Here is a 24,261-nt window from a genome sequence, read left to right on the forward strand (position 1 = left end):
CTGGAAGTTATATGTGGTCAGTAAAGGTTGTTGGCTGGGTGAATGTTCTAGAATTGGACACCCTTTGCTTTCCTCCAGCTAATGCCCCATTTATTTGTCTGTTCCATTTCACAGTGTGTCCCTATCTTATGGATATGTCTCCACTTTCCATCTCCCATTCCAGTTCATGCTCTGCTTGAGCTCACTATTGGACCTGCATGTTGACCAACCATATGGATACTTTTCAGCTTTATTCTTGCTGGACTCTCAGCATTTGATACTTTATTTCTATTTTTATTTATTTTTTTCTTTATTCTTCCTATAACAGCACTCACCAGTAAAATTTTCTGTAGTAGTGGGAATGTTCTGTATCTATATTGTCTAGTATGGTAGCCATGTGGTGCTTGAGCATTTGAAATATGGCAATCTGAAGAACTACATTTTTAATAAAATTAAATGTAAATGTAAAGTAGCTATTGAATTGGACAGTGCAGTTCTAGAAATACACCCTCTGCGGCTTTTTTTCCCTTCATTGCGCTAAACGCAGTATTACAACTTAATTGCTCAACCCAGGTACTTAAGATTCTTAATGAATTTCTCTTACCCAACTTCAATTTCTCTCATTTATTACAGCCAGTCTGTTGTTTCTATTTCCAGAGTATTTTTCCAGTGTAGATCTTTTTTTGTGCTTAGTGCTACTGCCCTAGCTTAAACTACCACCATCACCTGGACTATTTGCTATAAAATTTCTTTACAGGTTTCCTTTCATTATTTCTTGTCCCCTTTTCAGTTTTTTCCCATTATAACCAAAACCAGCTTTTAAAAACTCAGTGGGATATTGGGGCACCTGAGTGGGAACTCGGTCAGTTAAGCATCCAGACTCTTGTTTCAGCTCAGGTCATGATCTCAGAGTCCTGAGATTGAGCCCTGCCGTGAGCTTCGTGCTCAACAGGGAGTCTGCTTGAGAGTATTTCCCCATCCTTCCTCTATGCTCCTTACCTCTCACCTCCTGGCCTTGCACTCTTGCAGTTGCACGCGTGTGCACACACTCTATCAAATAAATAGATAAATAAAATCTTTTAAAAAGTGGGATTTTGTTATTCACCACTTTATATCCTTTCGTGAACTTTCAGTAGCACTTAGGGAAAAAATGCATTTCTTACCAAAGGCTAAAGAATGCTACAGGATTTGGCTATTTTCAGCCTCATCTCATTGCACTCACTTTCCCATTGTAATTAAACACTGGTCTCAAGATTTCATTCTTAAAAAAGGTGATCAGGTCTTCATGACTGGGCTTCTGCACATGTTACTTCTGTTTCTGGAATGACCCTGCTTTGCTCCTCATATTGCTGTCTCTTTTGCATCATTCTTCAGGTCTCAGTTTTTGAAGGTTACCTTCCAGAAGCCTTTGGCCACTATAGGTAGGACCTTCCACTTGTCCTTATGTCATTCTACTCCCTTCTCCCATTTGTTGCTTATACACAAAGCTCTTTTTGTAATTGTTTATTCAGTAATCTGTCTCTCTCCCTATCAAGGATGCAAGGACCATGTCTGCTTTAATCACTACTGTCTAACCAGAGTCTGTTAATGAAATCTAACATATGTTTTATTTATGCCATTGATATTGCTATATCCTTGAACTTTTCAGTAAATGAAGGGATTGTGGGGGAACTTTCTTGTGGAACAGAAAATCTTGATTAACATCAAAATTGGCAAATTGAGAAAACAGAACATAATATGCCAGTGAGGCATTCATATATACCTCCAGGTTATGACTCATTTGTTGGTGTATTTTTGGACTTAAGGTAGAACAGAGATTTAGAGCTATTCCTTAAGTTTTTTTTGTATTGAGATAATGAAAGTAGTCACATCTTGAAAATAAAAGCTTCCTAGCTCACTGTACTTTCTGTAATACTCTGCTATTCTTTCTAAATATGAGAGTCTTATGATTATGAAACCTGTTACTGTGGTAAGGCTGCCAAAAGCAGCAAAAAATCCTTCTGTTTGGGAGAGTAGTATAGAAGGTTGCTAAAGATTAATAAGATTCGGGGCTTAAACATTGGGTTTAACAGTGGGTTAAACATTGACTCTTGATTTCAGCTCTCATCATGATCTCAGTGTCCTGAGATCAAGGCCTTCGTGGGGCTCTGGAGCTTAGTCCACTTGAGAGTCTCTCTCCCTTGTTCTCTGCCCCTCCCTGTTTGTGCTCACTCTTTGAATAAATAAATAAAATCTTTTTTTTTTTTAAGTTACAGTAAGTATTCGTGTTGTCCTTATGAAATTTGTTTCTTAACAGAGCTGACCCTGTGGTTATTCTGTGGAGTCCCATTTGTTTTATTATTTAACTTGAGTTGCTGATGGTTATATACATCAGTTGGATCATATGTTTCATCTAAGGCTGTAGCCCCTTGCTGGCAGTAGCATTGTCGGCAACATGTATGACACATTAAACATTTAAAAATGCTATGCCAGTGTCCTATCCCAGCCCTACTGGGTTACGGAACTGTGGGGATGGAGTGGAGTCCGCCCCCCCCCCCTTTTTTTTCAAATTTCCAGGTTAGAATCATAGCAAGGATCTGATAACCAGTTTAAAGGGTTCTTTAAGCAAACCTGGAGATCTTTATAGTAAAAAAGATTTTAAAAGGCATACATATATTGAGGCCTAATTCTGGTTTTATCCATACCTGGAATTAATGGCCTGAAATATTTTTCCCAAATAAATGGTCTTGTGGCTTTCATATGTCATTTGTTCCAGTTTTGTTTTTCACATAACCTGTTTTTTGGAGGTACAGGCAAAAACCAGTATGTGACCTCTCAGCAACCTGTTAGCTTACTTAATTTAACCCTTTCTGTTACTGGTCTTCACATTTAGGATTAATGTACTTAATTAAAAATGTAAATTCAGGGGGCACCTGGGTGGCTCAGTTGTTACGCATCTGCCTTCGGCTCAGGCCATGATCCCACGATCCTGGGATCGAGCCCCCACATCATGCTCCCTGCTCTGGGAGCCTGCTTCTCCCTCTCATTGCCGCTCCCCATGCACACTCACACTCACTCTTACTCTGTCTCTCTCTGTCAAATAAGTAAGATGTTTATTAAAAAATAAATGTAAACTCGGTTGCATTTGGTTTGTCCTCAGTGAAAGTATGTAATCAGTGAGGGAAAGAGCAACTACTGTCCTCTACCTGTTTTTGTATCGCCCGAGGACTAAGAATAGTTTTTACATTTTTTTTAATGGCTGATTAAAAAGTCAAAAGAAGGATAAGATCTTATGACATGTGAAATTACATGAAATTGCAAATTTGCGATTTTCATGAGTAAAGTTTTATTGGAATACAGCCGTGCTTGTGTTCACATTGTCTGGCTGCTTTCATGTTATCTTTTTTAAGAAACATTTTTATTGCTGGAAGTATAGCTAACATATAATGTATTAGTTGCCTGTGTACAACATAGAGATTGCACATCCTGTACATTACTCACTGCTCATCATGATAAGCATAGTCACCATTTGTCACCATACAATGGTTTTACAGTATTATTTTATTATTGTCTATGTTTCCAATGCTGTACTTTTCATGTCTGTGATGTATTTATTTTATGACTGGGAAAAAATACATTTATTTATATATATATATATATATATATATATATATATATAAAACTGGGAATTTGTACCTCTTAATCTCCTTCATCTATTTCACCCATTCTTCTCTTATTCCCTCTGGCAACCACATGTTCTCTGTATTTATAAATCTTTCTGCTTTTTTTTTTCATTTGTTTTTAGATTCCACGTACAAGTGAAATCGTATGGTGTTTTCCTTTCTTTGTCTGAATTTGCTCTGTATAATTCTCTGTAAGCAGTCCCTTCCATGTTGTTATGAATGGCACCGATTCCTTTGTTTTTTGTTTTTTTTTTAATCGCTGAGTATGTCCCCTTGTGTGTATATATATACCACATCTTTATCCGTTCATCTACGGATGGACATTTAGGTTGCTTCCATATCTGGGCTATTGTAAATAATGCTGCAGTAAACATGGGGTGCATATGTCTTTTCCAATTAGTGTTTTTGTTTTCTTTGGATACATACCTAGTTTTGGAATTGCTGGATTATATGGTATTTCTGCTGTTAATTTTTCAAGAAGAACCTCCATTCCATAGTGGTGCACCAGTTTCCGCTGCCACCAACAGTGCACAGGGGTTCCCTTCTCACCACATTTTTGCCAACACTTAATATTTCTTGTCTTTTTGATACTAGCCATTCATTCTGATTTGTGTCAGGTGATATCACGTTGTGGTTTTGGTTTGCATTTTCCTGATGGTTAATGATGTTGAGCATCTTTTCATGTGTCTGTTGGCTGTTTGTAGGTCTTTGGAAAAATGTTTATTCAGGTCATCTGTCCAGTTTTTAATTAGATGTTTGGGTTGTTTTGGTGTAAAGTTGTGTAAGTTCTTTATATATTTTGGATACTAATCTTTATTGAATATATCATTTGCACATATTTTCTCCCATTTGGTATATTGTCTTTTCGTTTTATTGGTGGTTTCCTTTGCTGTGCAAAGCTTTTTATTTTGGTACAGTCTGTTTTACGGCCTACCGAGGCTCAAATTATTATCTGGCCCTTTATGAAAAAGTTTGCTGACCTCTGTTTCAAATGAGATACGTTCTTCATAAATGAACCCTTCATGTTCCTTAAAGGCATTTAAGAAGTCTCATAGGTTTGTTCGTTGGTTATCTAAGCCTTTTTATTATATCTCATTTGTCTTACTGTCTAGTTTTTGAACATCTTTCTTATTGACACCTTTAGTCCATCAACCTATTTAAAAGCTTGGTATGTGCTAAGCACTTTCAATACAATGAGAAAAGAAAGATACAGCCCCAGCTCTCACTGAGTTCACACATTGAACTTTTTTTAAGAGGAAGGTTATTGCTAAGGGGTATAAAGTAACACATTAATTACTTGTAGAAGTCATTGAGTCCATTGTTGCTAATTCTTCCTGTAGCGGGATCTTAGAGGTTAACATCTGGAAACTTTCTTGAAATAAACTATTTTGTCTCCTTGGCATAATAAGCTTGTGTTTGAAAATTTTGCATTTTCTTGTCAGCAGCAGTGCCATCTAGCTAGGCACAGAATCAATATGAAGTAGTAGTGATTTGCATCTTAGTTTTATTTATTTATTTATTTTTCTTCCTGTAGTTACTGTTCAAAGAGTGTAGTTCTTTTTGCTGACCTTTCTCTTGCAGTGATCTGCAACATTGTTAAATACAAATTGCCTTTAGCTTTGGGGTGAGAGTGGGATATAGGATATGATTAAAAGGGCTGGAGCACCTGGGTGGCTCAGTGGGTTGAGGCCTCTGCCTTCCACTTGGGTCATGGTCCTGCGCTCTCCTGGGTTCTCTGCTCAGTGGGGAGCCTGCTTCCTCCTCTCTGTCTCTTCCTCCCTCTCTGCCTACTTGTGATCTCTGTCAGATAAATAAACAAAATCTTAAAAAGGAGGGGGGCACATGACTCTGAGCTTAAACATTAGACCTGGATTTGAATTTTAACTGAGCAGTTTATTAGCTGTACTCTTATATTAACTGCTGCTCATCAGGCTTTTAATCTGATTATTTGGGTGAATGTTGCCTACTTTACGAGGTTTCTGGGAAGATTTCAGTGGGGTAACATTAGACTCAGAACTCAAGTTACTAAGTGTTGCTAAGTATGTCAAAGGCAAAATTAGATGTTTACCTGATGTTACAAGGCAGCATCTTAAAATAATGCTGTAAAACAATATTCAAAATAAATTAATCAGATCTGGCATTACTTTGTGGTGTAGTTGATTCTTACAGTAGTGCCATTTTAATAGAACAAGAACTGAATGAAAATCTCTATTAGACTACTAAAAATTGGAAAATTTGTATAGTTAAATAAAATGTTATTTGTCTAGTTATTAAAAAGTGCAATGTTTGATTTTCTTGCTTTTAGAAAACATTATTTTTCCAAAGAATTTGGGGTTTTTTTTAGTTTTTTTTTTTTTTTTCCCTCTTGAGGTACTAATGGTTGGCTGAGGAGGTTCCACATTCTTTTGCAGAAAGTTTGTTTTATAGGCCACTTACCTTTCATACATAAAAACATTTCCTTAATGTTAGTATCACTGGCTAACACATATGGGGCTAAATGATATATTTTCTTGGACATGTATCATTTCTAATACATTGTATTACTTACATAAATTTAATTCTGGGAATGTATGCCAAAAAATCTGAAAATATACAAATGCTTTGCATAACAAACATGTGTTGAATTTTTTTTTCCCTAAAAAATTCATTATTTTTAATGGCTACATACTATCCCTTCTCACTTGATTTTGTTTATAGTAGTTTCCTGATTGATGTCCCTGCTTTTCTTTTGGCCTCTCACCATCTTTTTTATCCATGGAGATACTAGAGTGAACTTTTAAAGGTCTAAATCTGGGGCACCTGGGTGGCTCAGTGGGTTAAGCCTCTGCCTTAGGCTCAGGTAATGATCTCAGGGTCCTGGGATTGAGCCCCACATCAGGCTCTCTGCTCAGCAGGGAGCCTGCTCCCCCCACTCCGCCCCCGCCTGCCTCTCTGCCTGCTTCTCTGCCTGCTTGTGATCTCTCTCTCTGTCAAATAAATAAAATCTTTTTAAAACTAAGAAAAAAAGAGTATAAATCAAAGTACATGCACCTCCAGTGGCTTCTTAGTGCACTTTGGATTTTATTCTGTATCCCTTTTGACCTGGCCGTTCCTCTTTTCATAGTTCCCTGACTTCTTGTTACACTGGTGACCTTTTAGTACCTTTACCAAATAGCTTACCTTCCTTTCTTCTTTTTCTCTGCATGAAATGTTCTGTCTCATCTTTAGTTGACTGGTTCCTCCTCTGCTCAAATGTTATTCCATCATCTCTCACTCTTACCTAGAGTAATCTTCGTCCTCAACCCGTTATTCCGTTCTCACCTTGTTTATTTCCTTTACAGCAGTTCTCGCTCTTTTAAATTGTTTTGTTTTTATTAACTTTCTAATTGTAGAGTGCAAGCTTTACTAGATGTGTGACCTTGACTCGCCGACTCTTATTCACTGTTATTGCAATGCCAGTAACATGAAAGGTGTTAAATATTTGTTCAGTGAATGAAAATACATCCCATTTAATAGATAAATTATTTTTTACTCCTTCCCTTGTTGACGAGCATTTGAGTAATTTCCAGCAATTTGTATGAATGCTTCACTGTGCAGACCTTTTAGCATACTTCTGTGAATATTCCTGCATAATACATTTCTGTTTTAAAAATGAAATTTTAAAGTAAGAGAGTATTTATACTTATATTTAGTGGGTAGTGCCAACATATCCTCCAGAAAATTTCTGCCAGTTTAACTACAGTTAACTCTTGAATAATGGGACTAGGGCCATCACACCCCACACAGTCCAAAGTCTGTGCATAACTTTGACTCATCCAAAACTTAACTTGCTAATGGCCTACTGTTGATAGAAAAAAACAAACCTTACTAATAACAGAGGATTAAAACATTTTTATATGTTGAGTGTATTATATACTGTATTCTTACTGTAAAGTAAGCTAGAGAAAAGAAAATGTGAAGAAAACCATAAGAGAAAATACTTTGATTACAGTACTGTACTATAAAAAAAATCCATGTTTACAAGAAACAGGTGTTGGCAAGGATGTGGAGAAAAAGGAACCCTCTTGGAGTGTTGGTGGGAATGCAGAGTGGTGCTGCAGCCACTGTGGAAAATAGTATGGAGTTTCCTCAAAAAATTAAAAATAGGATTACCATATGATCCAGTAATTCCAGTACTGGTTATTTACCCAAAGAATACAATCACACTAATTTGAGAAGATATATGCACCCCTATGTTTATAGCAGCATTGTTTACAGTAGCTAAACTATGGAAGCAGCTCAAGTGTCCACTGACCCATAATTGGATAAAGATGTAGTTAATATATGTAATAGAATATTACTCGGCCATAAAAAAGAAAGAACTCTTGCCACTTGGAACAATATGGAGAGAGCATAATTCTAAGCAAAGTAAGTCAAAGAAAGACCAATCTCATATGATCTCACTCATGTGGAATTTAAAAAAATGAGCAAAGGGGGAAAAAAAGGACAAACCAAGAAACAGACTCTTAACCATAGAGAACAAACTGATGGTTATCTTTACTAGTCTGATAAGCAAAAAATAAATGAGTTTCTATTTTGTGTACATTTATTGGTTACTTTTTATTTTTCCTTTGAAATGATGGTTCTTGCCCTTTACCTAATGTTTTTTTCTTACTGATTTTCTCCTTAGTTCTTTGTGTACTATGGATATTATCCTTTAATCCTATTTCACCTGTCTTGTGTCCAGCATGTCATTTTTAAAGTTACTTTGTATGGGTTTTTTTGGCCTGGAATTTAGAAATTTTTATGTACACACACTAATGGTCCTGCCAGTTTCAGAGTTTCAAGTCATGCTTCTATTAGTTTTTTTTTTTAACCATTGTTTATTTCTATGTATACCACCCCTACTTATATATACATTATTTTATCTCATTGTGTATTATTTCTTACATGTAAATATTTGATGAATGTAGGCTTAATTTTAATACAGTGAAATGAAAGTAGATGAAAAAGGATAAAAGAAATGATTTTTAGATGACAAGCCCATTTCCTAATACTGTTAATTGTATAATCCACCTGCCTCCCACTACTTGAAATTTCACTTATTTCATTTATTAAATTGCCAGATTATATCTTGGTATTGTCTGATTACAGTAGTCTTATCCACTCATATCCCAATTATATAATTCTTTAATTGCTGTGGCTGGTGATTTATAATGTACTTTAGTATCTGATCAAATCGGTCCCTTCTCATAGTTATTTGTCTTTTTTATTATTATTATCATCTTTATACTCCTATTCCAGATGAACTTAAGAACCATTTTCAGTGCTAAAGAAATCTGAGACTTTTGGGGGGGATACATTAAACTTATAAACTAAAGTCAGAGAAAATCAACAATAGCAAAAGCTTTCCAGTCCAAAAAATGTAATTCCATTTAATCTTGTATGTACTTTGTTTTTAGTGTCGCTTTTATGAATGAGATCTTTTTGTGATTATATTTTTCTAACCTATTTTGTACATAGGAAAGTAGTTTGTACATAATGGTCTCTTTTATTAAAAGTCTAGTTGAACTGTGAACTATTCTCAGCAGCGTTACCACACTGTACCTTAAAATGGGTGTAAAAATGTCTCTAGAGTGTTAACAAAGAAAATCCTCAAGTTAAAAAGTATTTAGTTAATCATCATTTTGTGAACTTGAGAGAAACAAGATTTTCAGTTTCAGGAAACAGAGACCCTCCCACATAGCTTATACTTTTTAGCCTTATAAAATAGACTTGTGGCCTGCTGATTAGCTTTTATGACTGCTGCCTCTAAGGAGACAGGAGTATTTATTTTATCCTCATCTTTGAGACTTGAATTTGTTAGGTTTAGTTGGTTTGACAAAAGTGTACATGTGTCTTTTCTGAATAGTTCCACTTTAATTGAAAATACTGAAGTACAAAGATTTTCTTATATTTTGAAATCATATTTGGAGTTTACCTGAAATACCATTGTAGAGCTATTTCCTTATTTTTAACCAGTTATTTTTTGCTCTGCAAGATATAGAGAATAATGTAACAAATAGTCATGTATTCACCGGTGACCCAGATTAAGAGATATATGTAATTTTGAGGTATTTATTTGATTTTTTAAAAATGCTTGAAGGGTTGAAGGCATCTTTAATACCCTTCATTCCTGATTCCCTTTGCACCCACATATTAAGAAGCTAGCATGTAATCATACTTTTACTGCATCAGCAGTCTTAAACATTTTGGTTTTTTAACTTAGCTGGCATAAAATTATATTTGGAAATTATAAAAACGTGCCTGTGGCTATTTCTTATGTACTTATGTACTTTGAAATAGCTGTGTTTTAAAATATCTTTTTGCTTCCTTAGTTTAATATAGCTTAATATAGGCTGATTTTTGTAGTGATTTGTTCAGAGTGAATAAAGTGAAAGTGTGTTTTAAAACATTCTCTTTGGGGTGTTTGGGTGGCTTAGTCATTGAGCACCTGCCTTTGGTTCATGTCATGATGCCAGTCCTGGGATTGAGGCCCAACATGGAGCTCCCTGCTCTGCGGGGAGCCTGCTTCTTCCTCTCCCAGTCACCCTGCTTGTGTTCCCTCTCTCACTGTCTCTCTCTCCCTGTCAAATAAATGAATACAATCTTTAAATAAATAAAATAAAACATTCTTTATGAAGGATCCAGATAATGTTACCTAAAATTCTGTGCAAAGCTATCGGTAAGACTAAGGATATATCAGAAGTGTAAAGGATATTACCATAGTCAAATTATTTTAAGTATAAAATCATATTTTCAGATATACACAGGAGGCATAAATATGCTGTATCCGCGATTATTTAAGGAGCTTTTTATAACATCTGCATGTACTTTATAAAAATATAAAAGGACAGCATTAAGAATCTGGCAAGCCAAAAAAGCTACATGTGGCGAACAAACAAATTAAGCATTTAATCTCAGAATTTAGAAAAACTTGCAGACTTGGGTGGTGTGTACATTAGATGGATGGACATGGCTATAACAGGTTATCTGGAGGTAACAGTTGATGGCTGCATACCTTGCTTCGTAGGCTGGCCACTTATACAGGGCCTTCTGTGAAAATGTCTGCTTATGCTTCATCAGTATTATGGAACTGTGTATCAAAGACCTTATAAATTCTTACCCTTTTAACCCAGTAGTGGAGCAGTTCCCATGGAAGAAACTAAGAGAATCATTCATATGCAGAGATTTTTATTCAGCATTGTTTGAATAGCAAACTAAATGGGGGAGGACTAGATATTCAAGAATGGGAGATTTGGTTACATTATACTACATATAAATGATGCAGTATAGATGAAAATATTTTGTTAATGTGTACAATACGAGGAATTTGGTTTTGCGTGTTTATATTAAAAGAATATCTAATAGTAAATTTATAAAAGACTAAATATACCAAGTGTCATTAATGGTGTATCATTATTATGCAAATGACAAAAATATTTTATACTAAGCATATATATGTATTACTTTATAGGTAGGGTAGAGAATAGGGAAGACAATAAAAAGAAGAGAGATCATTTGGGTAATGTCCTAATTTTTCCTAATCACAGTTCATATTCTGGTAGTCATTTTTATGCCAATGTATTTAAAGATAACACAAAGGCCATTAATATTAAGGAGTTTGAAGGAGCAAAAGTGTCATTAGATACTTGTTTTTTATCAGCTGGTATAGGAAGACTTCTCAGAATACTCAGACATAGCTGAGGAGTAAAAGTAGGAAGGAAACTGGAGCAAGCTGTGATTTAGAAGTGTTCCTGATGAATAAAAAGTGTGCAAACAGGAAGATTTGAGGAGACTATAAATTTTTTAATTGGCAAGGTATTAGTAGGGATGGTTAATAAAAATGCATATGTGTATGCTTTTAGATTTACAAAGCAGATTTTACTTAGAACTATTCTTAATCCCTGAGGATTTTTCATAAGTTTTTTATGTTCCTGAAGTCAAGTTGTGTTTTCTTATTTAAAAAAACAGAGTTAAGTGATTGGCCTTGGTTCTTTCAGTACGGGTTTTTGGAAAGTCAGTTGTTTGCATGAACTGCCAGTATAAAAATGTGGCTTTATAATACATCTGCTTTATTTTTACATAGCAAAGTTTCTCCTAGTTAGTAATACTCAAATTTTGTGAACTCTCAGGTAATTAAGATGTTTTGTCCTGAGGGGAACTGGAGAAGTAAACTTCAGTGTGAAACCTGTGTCATACTAAGAATTCTCACATAGACTTTGACAGAAGGCCACTTAAAGTACACAAGGTACTTTAAAGTAGAGGCTCCAGTTCACTCTTTGTGAATCGAGTAGCAGCTAGTAAGGCTAATCTTTTATAAAAAATTTTCTGGTTTGCAAAAAAATAACCCTTTTTGTAGCCACATGATGAACTAATGCATGTGATGTACTTTGAAATTATTCTGTGAGAGGACACAAATATTGCATAATACCAACAGTCATTAAGTATAGGTGATGTTGGTGTTCATTGTAGAGTTGTGTCTACTTTCCAGAATAGTTGAAATTTTTCCTAATAAGAAAAAAGAAAAGCCTAGAATGCTTAAGTAGTCCTGTTAGAAAAGCTGAAGGAAAATGTTTATGGTAATACTTTGACCATACTTTGACCAATACTTTGAAGGTCTGGATCAAGATGAACTTTCACCTAGGTAGAAATTATTAACATATAAAGGATATATCTTTTTAAGTCCATATCTTATTAAAACCTTATAGATTTTTAAATCAAAAATAGATAAATTTAGAGATAACTGGAAAGAGTACATGTTTAAATAACAACAACAAAAAAAATAAGGAAGGATCCATGAATCCGTTACCTACTAAACTAGAAAAATTGGCGATCCTGGCAATCTTCTTTCTTTGTTAAAGTACCACTTGGTGGTGGTAAAGCTGGCAGGACAGAAGGCGTTGTAATGTAGTCTGTAGTTAGTGATTACTTGCATCTGGGATCATTTAGTACTTCATAATTCATTAGCACTATCCCCCCTTCATCTTGAGTTGGAACTTAATAGCCTTTTCCCTATTTCTGTTTCTCCTAATTCTTTCTGAAATGCCCAGTGGTTGGAACTTTGATCATCTAGGTTGATCATCTTGTTTCTTCTCTTTTGTATATTGAGCATCTTTCTCCTTAATGTTTTAAGAGGGTTTTTCCAAAAATAATAAATTGAAACGTTCTGTTTCCTTTCCCACCCTTAACCCATTTTAAAAATTCTGTGTTACTCTGGAGTCAGTTTTTCTGTTGATTTTTCTTGAACTTCTTCCTTTGATATTGGAGGGTTTTCTGATCTGTTGGGCCCCTAATGATTGGCAGGGTGTGGTGGAGGGGAAGCCAACCCTTGGGCTGAAAGGTCTGTCCAGAGGAAGACTAAGGAAGGCTCTCCTTTTGGGCAAGATTCTGGACTAGTTCTCTTTAGACAGTATATTCAGTTTCTAAAGAAAATTCTAAAATGAATAGTTCTCATATTTTTGGAAATTTTGGATTTGTCTGCAGAGTAATGTAGGAGTGATTTGGTTATACTGTTGCTTATGTAAATCCCCATTTTCCTTCCTACTTTCTATTTCTCAGCCTGCTGGATTGACACTTGGCCTCCTTCACACATAGGATTGTAGTGAAGAACAAGAATAATTTTTTCGTATGCTGCATAAAATTTAAGTGCTATAAAAATAATAGTATTTACAGGTCCCCAACATACAAATTGATATTGTAAGTTTGGAATAGCAGCTTGCTTTTTTCCATAAAATCATTATAGATTACAGTCAAATTACAGATCAGCCCCTATAAACAGATTTTATGCAGTAACATGACTTAATGTTTTGTCTTTGCATCAACAACAAGGAAACAGTACTAAACTATAAATGTTTTTTTTTTTCCTTGAAGCCATGTGTACTAGATCCTTGAAGAACAGCATATAACTGTTGACTTGCCAAAAACTTAACTACTAATAGCCTGCTGCTGACCAGAAGCCTTACCAATAGCATAAACAGTTGATTAACACATACTATTTATGTATATTATAGTGACTAGTTTGTTTCTGAGCCCTGTAGCATTCATTAGCCAAAGGAGGCGCTCAATGTAGAACGCGTGTTAGGTCGCCTTTCCCAGAAATACACTGGGAACTGGACTGGAGAACTCAGTTTCCAGAGAGGCAGAAGAATAAAAGCTAAAATGCAGCATCGATAAGTGAAGAACTTGGTATTTCTCAAAGTGTGGTCTGTGGATCACTTGTGTATGCTAGAATGTTCATAAAAATTCAAGCAAGTTTCTATGCCCTACTCTGAATCAAAACCTTAAACACATAATCCCACTTGGTATCTTAAAAGATACTTATTGACAGGAACCACCTTTATTATTTTCTGTCCTTCATTTTGCTGTGTACAAAGATTGTCAATTGTTTCTGCCATGGACACTAAAACAATTGTATCCACAACTCTTGTCATCTTTATGTGTCAGGGGATCTTTGTGGTTACGAAAATCTAGAACTAGAAGAGCAATTTCAGGAATAATTAATACACACTTCCTTTAGATAGATCAAATAGGACTTTAGAATGTAGTTTCCAACTTTTTAGACTCCTTTTTACATTGATAAAATACACACTTCTCACTTAAGTGTTTTTTTAACTCTATTTTTCATTTTTAAAAATATTTATTTATTTGACAGAGATCACAAGTAGTCAGAGAGGCAGGCAGAAGCAGGCTCCCTACTGAACAGAGATCCCGACACGGGTCTCAATTCCAGGACCCTGAAATCATGACCTGAGCCAAAGGCAGAGGAGAGGCTTAACCTACTGAGCCATCCAGGTGCCCCTCACACTTAAGTATTTTAGTCCATATCTCTACATATTGGTAAACCCAATATGTAATTGTAGTGCAAGATAAGCTTGTTTAGGGGAATCCTTTGTGATAAAGGAAATTTTTTATTAGGAATATCTAGTGGCCATGAGCCTTTAAACAGTTCTCATTTGCAGGTAGTTTCCCATGTGATTCAGTGTTCTTTTGACTATTATACAGTAAAGCCAGAAGGCAAACATAGATGCTAAGATTTTTATATATATATATATGATTAAGTTTTTTATAATGATCAAAACAGTATTAGTCAGTAATATTTATAAAAGATCGTTGCTATAAATTTGAGCTAGAAAAAATTTTAACCAAAAAGGTGCTTTTTGTGTTGCAAACTTGCATTTGAAAAGTAATTTTACTTTTTAGTAAAAGATCTGAAATTGAGTGTATGATCCAGTCACCAAAACCTGCTGTGTGAAGGTATTTTAGATGGCATTGTATTATATCAGGAAAGAAAAACCATTCAGTGAAAATCTGGTGTTTTTTTTTAAATCCCATGTCCAATTCCACTGGCTAGAAAGATCTCTGAATTTCTCAGTGAATGAAGTTAAAAAGGAACAAAGGGCTTTTGGGAACTCAAGGAGGAGTTGATTTTGAGTAGTTTCCCCCCTCCCCACCTTGACTTTCATTATAAATTTTCTGTATCTGCAAAAATAATTATACTTTCTGACATACTGAATAACGAATTTGTATTTCTACTTAAGAGGTTCTTATTAAAGAGGAATTTTTACTTCAAGGTTCAGCAGTGGTGGAGCTGTGGTTGAGGGTATGGAAGAGACTGTAGAGTCTGGGTTTCATTCTCACATTTATGATAAAAGGAGATTTGGGACTTTTCATGGATGTAGTCCATGATGTTTAGGAGGCCATCCTAGTGACTGAAAAGTACTAAAAACAAACTTTAAAATAATAAAATACAAATATTTAATATTAATATATGTTTTTATTTTTATTTTATTATTTAATCTATATTTTATTAAAATTTTATATTGATAGTAAAATATAAATAAAATTTATAAGATTATAAATTAAATTAATTTAAAATTAAATCCTAATGACATGATTAACTCTTCTAGGGTATCTGAAGCATACCATACAACGGTTTTGAAAATCCTGTGTGGGCAATGGCTACCCAAGGTTTGTATCATAAGCCTTTAGTTCCTGAATCAGGGCTCTGCTTCATTTCCATTAACCCAGTCTGGCTCAGATCCCCTTGCTTTACTCTCTCCCTGCTTACTTGTCAGGCTACCTTTTGCTCCATTTTCTGCTTACTCCTCCTAATGGCTTGGTGAAATAGCAAACAAGCCACCAGCAGGAATCTAGTCTGGATGACTGCTTCTGGAGTTTGGATGCAGTACCATTCTTCCACTAATTCAGTGAGTAACTGTTAGGTGGTGGTCCCCTAAGAGTGTAGATATGTCATCACTGAGCTAATCCTGGCTATCATTGTTGTTACTGGCTGAATTTCAGATTTGACTATTCCTAACAATATTTCAGTGGGTCATATGAACAGATTTTTAAATGAAGATAACATTTCTGTGGTGATAATACTAATGCTGTTTGATTTTTATAGCTGATTTGATGGAGCTGGACATGGCCATGGAGCCAGACAGAAAAGCAGCTGTTAGTCACTGGCAGCAACAATCTTACCTGGACTCTGGAATCCATTCTGGTGCCACTACCACAGCTCCTTCTCTGAGTGGTAAAGGCAATCCTGAGGAAGAGGATGTGGATACCACCCAAGTCCTGTATGAGTGGGAGCAGGGCTTTTCTCAGTCCTTCACTCAAGAACAAGTAGCTGGTAAGAGTGTTACTGCCTTAGTAAAAGTCAGAAGACAGTTTTGAGAATGATTCTTAAAACAGTTACCATGTAATCACTTAAATAAAATGGTGTGGTAAAAGAGGGGAGTGATTGCACTGTTACCTTACCACTTAGGGTAGCACAAATTCAGGTGAATGCTGAATTATGGATTGTGAGTGCTGAATTTATCTTTCCCAGATATTGATGGTCAGTATGCGATGACTCGAGCTCAGAGGGTGCGAGCTGCAATGTTCCCTGAGACTCTAGATGAAGGCATGCAGATCCCATCTACACAGTTCGATGCTGCTCATCCTACTAATGTCCAGCGTTTGGCTGAACCATCACAGATGCTGAAACACGCAGTTGTAAATTTGATTAACTATCAAGATGATGCAGAACTTGCTACACGTGCAATCCCTGAACTGACAAAACTGCTAAACGATGAGGACCAGGTAAGTAACGATATGGCTAGCTTTTAATCTGCTCTGAAGGAAGCTCTCAAGGAAGGAGCCTCTGAATGTCCACCAATATCAGTCTTTAGTATTTGAAAGGCATGTTTTTGAAAATTAATGCTGTTTCTTGATTCCTATACATTATAGGTGGTGGTTAATAAGGCTGCAGTTATGGTCCATCAGCTTTCTAAAAAGGAAGCTTCCAGACACGCCATCATGCGTTCTCCTCAGATGGTGTCTGCTATTGTACGCACCATGCAGAATACAAATGATGTGGAAACAGCTCGCTGTACTGCTGGGACCTTGCACAATCTTTCTCATCATCGTGAGGGATTGCTGGCCATCTTTAAGTCTGGGGGCATTCCTGCCCTGGTGAAGATGCTTGGGTAAGAAAAACATGGTCACAGTGCTTGAAGCTAAGAAGGAGAAGAGTGCCATCACAGCATTTCTGATGAGGCTTTTTTCCTCTTCCTAGTTCACCAGTGGATTCTGTGTTGTTTTATGCCATTACAACTCTCCACAACCTTTTATTGCATCAAGAAGGAGCTAAAATGGCAGTGCGTTTAGCTGGTGGGCTGCAGAAAATGGTTGCCTTGCTCAACAAAACAAATGTTAAATTCTTGGCTATTACAACAGACTGCCTTCAGATTTTAGCTTACGGCAATCAAGAAAGCAAGGTAAAAGTACTTTTCTGAATGTGGTTCATGGAGCATTAGGGAATCCAGTGTCCTGTCCTTCTGTAGACTCTAGCACATTCTTTGTATGCTTCACCTGTTGTATACATACTAGAAAAAAAATTGGACATCTCTTTTTCTTTAAGTATTTTTCTGTATGAAGCAAGGTGATAGGGATAAAGTAGGCAGACTTAGAGCTTTCATTCTTAGGTGGGTGATAGGCACTGAGGTAATAACGTAATTACTATTTAATTAATGTATTCCAAGGAAATAGAGGGGCTATAAGAGCTTGTATGTGAACTAGACCCTGTTTCGAAGGTTCAGGGAGACCTGTAGGAGGAAATGATCATTGAGTTCAGCTCTCAAGGATGAGGAGAGACTGATTAGGTGAAGGTCAGAGAGAGGAAACGACACCTTGGAAAGTCCTACTGATGAAAGAGAGGGACGAGTTTATGAAGTGTGAAGAGGAAAGGTTTGAGATGAGACTTAGGTATCAGCAGTGCAGGTTCTGCAGGGCCTTGTGGAAAATGTTCAAAGAGTAATGGAGAGCAGTTCATTATCAGCAGAGGCATGAAGTGATGAGATTTGTTTTTCAAAAATCAGGATAGTTTGGAGGTGGGAATATGCAGGGAAGTAAAGGACAAGAATGAATGATTATTTTATGATACCTCATTTTAAGTAGGTGAATAACAATTAGGAAAAGCCAAGAGCCGAATCATTAGGAGTTCTAAGTGCCTATTCTGGTTCAGATTTTCAACAGATCCACTTTGATATAGCATGACTATCTGGGCATTACTGTTGCATACCAACATGGTTTCTCTTTGTTTCTTTTGCTTTGACCAGTGCGGGAGGAAGAAAATTGGGGCAGAGTTGCTATTTCTTGGGAGTACTGGAATACTTGAATTTGAGTGGAATGCTGTAGAAGGAGGGGTTAAACATGGCTTCAGTTTGGGGATCTGGGTTATGGGGTCCAGGAATACATTTAGGTCAGTGGCAAGCTGGCTGAAATGCTTCTTTAATAAAATAGGTGGGTAATGTGGCTTTTCTTCGTCATATGGTGAAGATTCCATAGCTAACAACATGTATATCTTTCTAGCTGATCATTCTGGCGAGTGGTGGACCTCAAGCTTTAGTAAATATAATGAGGACCTACACTTACGAGAAACTACTATGGACCACAAGCAGGGTACTGAAGGTGCTGTCTGTCTGCTCTAGTAATAAACCAGCTATTGTAGAAGCAGGTAAGTATTCTGAGTGTCATATGTACAGCATTTTGCAGTTCTGATTAGATTACTTGTAACTGAATAGAACCAGTTTGCACCCAAGATTACATTCAAAGTATATGTGCTGCTTGACACCTGCATTGGTGCTGTTTAGGCCTAGTTTAGGCAGAGTTCTTACTGTCCATCAAAAATGATGACTGATACTTGGTAGTTTATATTGTGTGCATGTCAGTAGCAGAGGAAAGGAATAGGTGGACCAACTAGGGCCTTTTGTTTTTTTATCACAAGGCTACAGTTATTCTTTAGCTACCTAGCATCAGTTCTCCTTTTTGTAACCCACCTAACAGGATCTACCTGGACTCTTAAACCAAGCTTTATATCACAACTGGAAGAAGGAAAATATGAAAGCATTTAATAGAAGAAAATACTGGGAGTAAAGCGTAGGGTTGGTAACACCTATTTTTCTCACTTGTTGAGAATAATTTTACTTGAGAATTTGTGGGAGAGAGGGGCATTATGATTACACAGGATGGCAGCTGACACTGGGATGGACAGGTGTGGCTGCATTCATACTCAGCAAGGAGATAAAATTCTGCCAGCTATTCCAGAAATATGAGGAGTGCTTGCAAAAATTGCAGAATTTTGGACATAATCAGAATTCGTGGAGTGCAGTGACAGGTGGGTAGCTGGAAATGTATATGGGACTGAAGACCTAGGTATCTTCCATTTTAAGAAGTTAGCCAGGTTATTCTGATGTTCATTTGTGTGTTCTGAAAACATTCAGCATCTGTGTCTCAAGCACTAAAATAAGCATGTGGTATACATGGGATAGATAACCAAGCAGATACAGTCCCTGTATTTATTCCATTCTGGTGAGGGTGACAAAAATATGCAAAAGATGGGGGCATTACAACTTAGAATGAATTCTGTGTAGGGTGAGAAACAGCAAATACTGATACAGAATTAATGGGGATAGGGGTACTTGCCTGAGAAGGGGACATAAAATGGGAATGCGGGATAAGAAGGCACCTGTTAGCTATATGAGAAGTGGGGATTAGATGCCTTCCAGGCAGAGAGAGGAAACATGTGCTATGTCCTGAAAGTGAGAAAGAGATTGTTAATCTCTAAGTGCTAAAGAGGAAGTGTGTGTAACTAGAATTTAATGAGTAATGGGTGAGTAGCCCAGAATGAAATTGAGAGGTTAGATAAGGGCCCATATCTTATAGGATTTTCTAGACCTTTACGATGTTCATTTGTGCTTTTTTTCCAGCTTTAGAACCACAGATGTAGACTATTTAGTTCATTTTGCAGTACTAGGTGGGATCCAAATTCTAAAGGGTACCTTAAGGTTATGCTGAAGAATTTGGCCTTTGTCTTCATAGAAAATGAGAAGTTACTGATGGTTATTAAGCGGTGGCACAGCATCACAGTGTGGTGTTTTGGAATATTAATAACTAACAGTGTGTGACAGTTTGAATGACCAAAGACAAGCAGACCAGGCCACAGAGATGTGTTACAGACTTCTACAAACGAAACAGTTTGTTATTAAAAATACACCGCAAAGGATGACGGTTTTGAGGTTTCCAAAAGAACCCATAGAATATAATAACTTGGGGGTTAAAGGTGCAACCCGATGTGGTTTGTGGTGGGGAGAACAGTGGTACCATTAAGATAAATGCAACTACCAGAATGGATTGGTAAAGATTTGAAACAAGATAATTTAAGAAGCTGACCGAGACGGCAGTAGGTGGGTAGAAGTGTATGGTCCTAAAATGCAGGGGAAGACTGGGCTAGAGATTTCCAAGTTGACCTGTCAGCTTACGAGGAAAGTGGATGTGTGCATCAGAGGCATCTGCATAGGACTTTTCCCTTAGACCTGCTGAATACAGTTGTGTGCTTTTAAAGTCTATAGGCTGTTCTAATGGGATATTTGGGGTTAAGAATACACCCTGTGAGAGTGAAGAGTCAAGGGAGGGAATGAAATCTTTGTGGGAAAGAAGGTAGTCATTGAACAAGTACTGGGCATCAGCCTTTTGCAGGTCATTCTGTTTGTTAGTAGCTGGAGCTGTTATGAGGAAGGAACCAGATGGGGATGATCCTTGTCCTGTAGTGGAGGTAGAGGAAGTAGTGTTTTAAAATTACAGAATCTCGAAAGGGGCACGTGGCTGGCTCAATTGGTAAAGCATGCAACTCTTGATCTCCAGGTTTATGAAATCAAGCCCCATATTGGTTATGGAGCCTACGTATGATTTTTTAAAAATAATAAAATGAAAAGTAAAACAGACCTGAACAGATGAACAAGGAGTCAAGGGAAAGTATCTCAGGACATTCAGAAGGGACTTCAGTAGGAGAGAGATGGGTGAAGTTAGGCCATTGTGTGGGAAAGTGAGCTTCTATTTAGACTTCACCACTATAAGTGTCCTTCCTTAGGCTCCTAAGTGGCGAAAGGTTGCAAACCTTTCAGGCACATACTTTTGGAGTCATTACGTTCCACAGAGTCTCTCGTAATAAGCATGCCAGTGCGTTTTTGAATTGGTCTCACATAGCTGCTTCAGGTCTTTGCTCAGGCTTCAGTTTCACTCTGAGGTGACCTAATTACACTACTTGAAATTGTAGCCCCCACCATCTTGTGTTTTTTTTTTTTTCCATAGCACTTAATACCATCTCACATACTATGTAGTTTCAGTTTATTAACTGTGTACTTATTTATTGTCTGCCTCCAGCTAGACTATAAACTCTATGTGAGTGGGGACCTTGGAGTATTTTGCTCACTGGTACAGCTTCATCTCAAAATAGGTGAATATTTTGAGACGATTGAATGTTTGAAAGGAAATAAACAATATAAATATTATCTAAGAGGGACAGTGGAGATAATGAAGGCTTTCTCCACATAGAGAAAGAACAATAGATACTCAACAGAAGTTGTCACTAATTGAGGTAAATTGGAAAAGAAAGGGGGAACTGAGCAACGTCCTAGCAAATGAAACAAAGGACTTAGGTGGAGGGGATAAGCTTTGGCAATATAGAGGGATACTCTCTAAGCCTAGAAAAGACAGTGCTGATTGGAATTACCAGCTAATGGCCATCACCTTAGATCTTTTTTCACATTCTAGGTGGAATGCAAGCTTTAGGGCTTCACCTGACAGATCCAAGTCAACGTCTTGTTCAGAATTGTCTTTGGACTCTTAGGAATCTATCAGATGCTGCAACTAAACAGGTAAATTTTGATTGAGTATGCCAGTGCCTTGGTGACAGAACTAAGTAAGATGAATAGGTACTGAGCATTTGTTTTTATGTCCATAGGAAGGGATGGAAGGTCTTCTTGGGACCCTTGTTCAGCTTCTGGGCTCAGATGATATAAATGTGGTCACCTGTGCAGCTGGAATTCTTTCTAATCTCACTTGCAATAATTATAAGAACAAGATGATGGTCTGCCAAGTGGGTGGTATAGAGGCGCTTGTCCGTACTGTCCTTCGAGCTGGTGACAGGGAGGATATTACTGAGCCTGCCATCTGTGCTCTTCGTCATCTGACCAGCCGACACCAGGAAGCAGAGATGGCTCAGAATGCTGTTCGTCTTCACTATGGACTACCAGTTGTGGTTAAACTCCTGCACCCTCCATCCCATTGGCCTCTGATAAAGGTAAACTGTCAAGCAAAATAGAAGGTTGCAGAATTGAAAATGAGCCACCTCTAGCTCTTGGATAGCTATCTAAGCATAATAGATTGTCAAGTACGAGTCCGTTCCTTAGTACTTGGGAGGTATGGCCCGGATGGGGTTCCGAAGTATTTGTTTAGTCTGTGCTACTTTCAGGTGACACCAATAGATTTAGTGTGGTGGGTCTTTTAGGCTAAGATGATGATTTTGTTGAGTTACAGGCCTGTTATTTATTCTTTCTTATCTACAGGCTACTGTTGGATTGATTCGAAATCTTGCCCTTTGTCCTGCAAATCATGCACCTCTGCGTGAACAGGGTGCTATTCCGCGACTAGTTCAGTTGCTGGTTCGTGCCCATCAGGATACCCAGCGCCGTACATCTATGGGCGGAACACAGCAGCAGTTTGTGGTAGGTAGATCTGAATAGTGACACTTGGCTATTTAAAAGGAATGCATAAATTCATAGGATCCTGAACGTCTTCGGTCATTGGTTCCCTCCATTTTCCTGGCTGCAGGGCTATTTGCTAATGGTTTAAAAAAAAACTGACATGTTTCTGTGGCTGCAGAAAAGAATAAGGAATAATGTGGCTCATAGTGAAGCCTTTGACTTTTCCATTACATCATCAGTCTTACAAAGAGAGTATAGTTGTGATGTACTGCTGTGGGGTTAGGCATTTCTTATAATGTTTTCATTTAATCCATGGGGAGGTTCACCTTAGAAAGCAGCAGAACCGTAATGTGAATCCAAGTCCATCTGATTTCAGAGCCCTTATTCCCCATTAGAACATGAGTTTGCCTGTAAGTATATAAGTTTACTGTCTCTTCCAGGAATGATTGAAACCTTTTTTACAGACCTAAGAATACTAACAAATTTCAAGAATAAGTAGTAGCATTTCTGATATCTTGACCCATAATCTCAGCCTAGAGCTTTGATGTCAGGTTTGCAGTCTTTTACAAACCAGCTTCATTATAAGTATCTAAAGACACTTCAGGACTTACTCCTCCAAATTTATTTCTGAAGATTCAGATCTTCAGAGAGTTTTCTCTTTCTGAATTAGGTTACTTTAGAAAACAAGAGCCTATCAGAACAGATTTTGGGCATCTCTTCTTGGCTAGTTGTTATGTGTACACACTCATGATAGGGCCTTTATCCATTTGTTACTCTTGGTATTGGCATGTCTCCATGATAATGGCTTAAAAGAATGCAAAAGATACCTTTTAACTCTTTAGGAAAAAAGGAATATTTGTGTCTTTATTAAAAATCAAGTTGTTTTTATAAATGTCACTAAAAGTAGCAGAATCATTACCTTTTTAAAAACTCAGGAACAGGGAAAAAGCTGTGAGTACCTACATTAACAAAAACTAACGTCCTTCTTCCATAGAGACCAGCAATCAGTCTTGGAGGTGGAAAAGAGTGGATCTTCCACTTGACAGCTCAATAGAAATTTAGCAGTTGGTGATAAAACTCTGCTTGATTTTCACCTGATACACGTAGATATACAAAACTAAATGGAGCATATGGAAGAAAAGCACTTGTCAGTCTGTGTATAACTTTGCCATATTTGTGTATCTTTATATATTCCTTTTACCGAAAGTGGTTGGTGTCTTGGGGTGCCTGGGTGGCTCAGTTGGTTAAGCGACTGCCTTCGGCTCAGGTCATGATCCTAGAGTCCCTGGATTGAGTCCCGCATTGGGCTCTCTGCTAGGCAGGAAGTCTGCTTCTCCCTCTGACCCACCCCCTTCTCATGCTCTCTCTCTCTCTCAAATAAATAAAAATCTTAATAAAAAAAAAAAATTGGTTGGTATCTAGACTGTAAGAAAGTTATCTTTGGGATTCAGAGTATGTCAAAGCACTATTTGCTGTGCGTAGTATGTGTGGGGCAGGGGGGAGGGTGGTGCAGCTAGGAATTAGTGCCGTCAGGAGGTTTCCCCCACCTCAGTAACGTTCATCTGCATGGAATCCTTCATTCCTAAACCAGTTGC

The 24,261-nt window shown here is 37.2% G+C and overlaps 1 protein-coding gene across 3 annotated transcripts in view; it reads left to right on the forward strand.

Moving 5' to 3' along the window:
• The window catches only part of CTNNB1 (catenin beta 1), a 40,370-nt gene that overhangs the window by 11,414 nt on the left and 4,695 nt on the right, over positions 1–24,261 (forward strand). For all 3 annotated transcript variants that reach the window (XM_059162313.1, XM_059162314.1, XM_059162315.1), the window contains exons 2-10: positions 15,548–15,608; positions 16,045–16,272; positions 16,471–16,724; positions 16,872–17,110; positions 17,200–17,401; positions 18,495–18,639; positions 21,735–21,838; positions 21,925–22,263; positions 22,529–22,687. In XM_059162313.1, coding sequence (XP_059018296.1) covers positions 15,596–15,608; positions 16,045–16,272; positions 16,471–16,724; positions 16,872–17,110; positions 17,200–17,401; positions 18,495–18,639; positions 21,735–21,838; positions 21,925–22,263; positions 22,529–22,687 — 1,683 coding nt within the window. In that variant the 5' untranslated portion in view covers positions 15,548–15,595. The remainder of the gene's footprint in view (positions 1–15,547; positions 15,609–16,044; positions 16,273–16,470; positions 16,725–16,871; positions 17,111–17,199; positions 17,402–18,494; positions 18,640–21,734; positions 21,839–21,924; positions 22,264–22,528; positions 22,688–24,261) is intronic.

This window comes from Mustela lutreola, chromosome 2, assembly GCF_030435805.1.
Source record: "Mustela lutreola isolate mMusLut2 chromosome 2, mMusLut2.pri, whole genome shotgun sequence".
NCBI lineage: Eukaryota > Metazoa > Chordata > Mammalia > Carnivora > Mustelidae > Mustela > Mustela lutreola.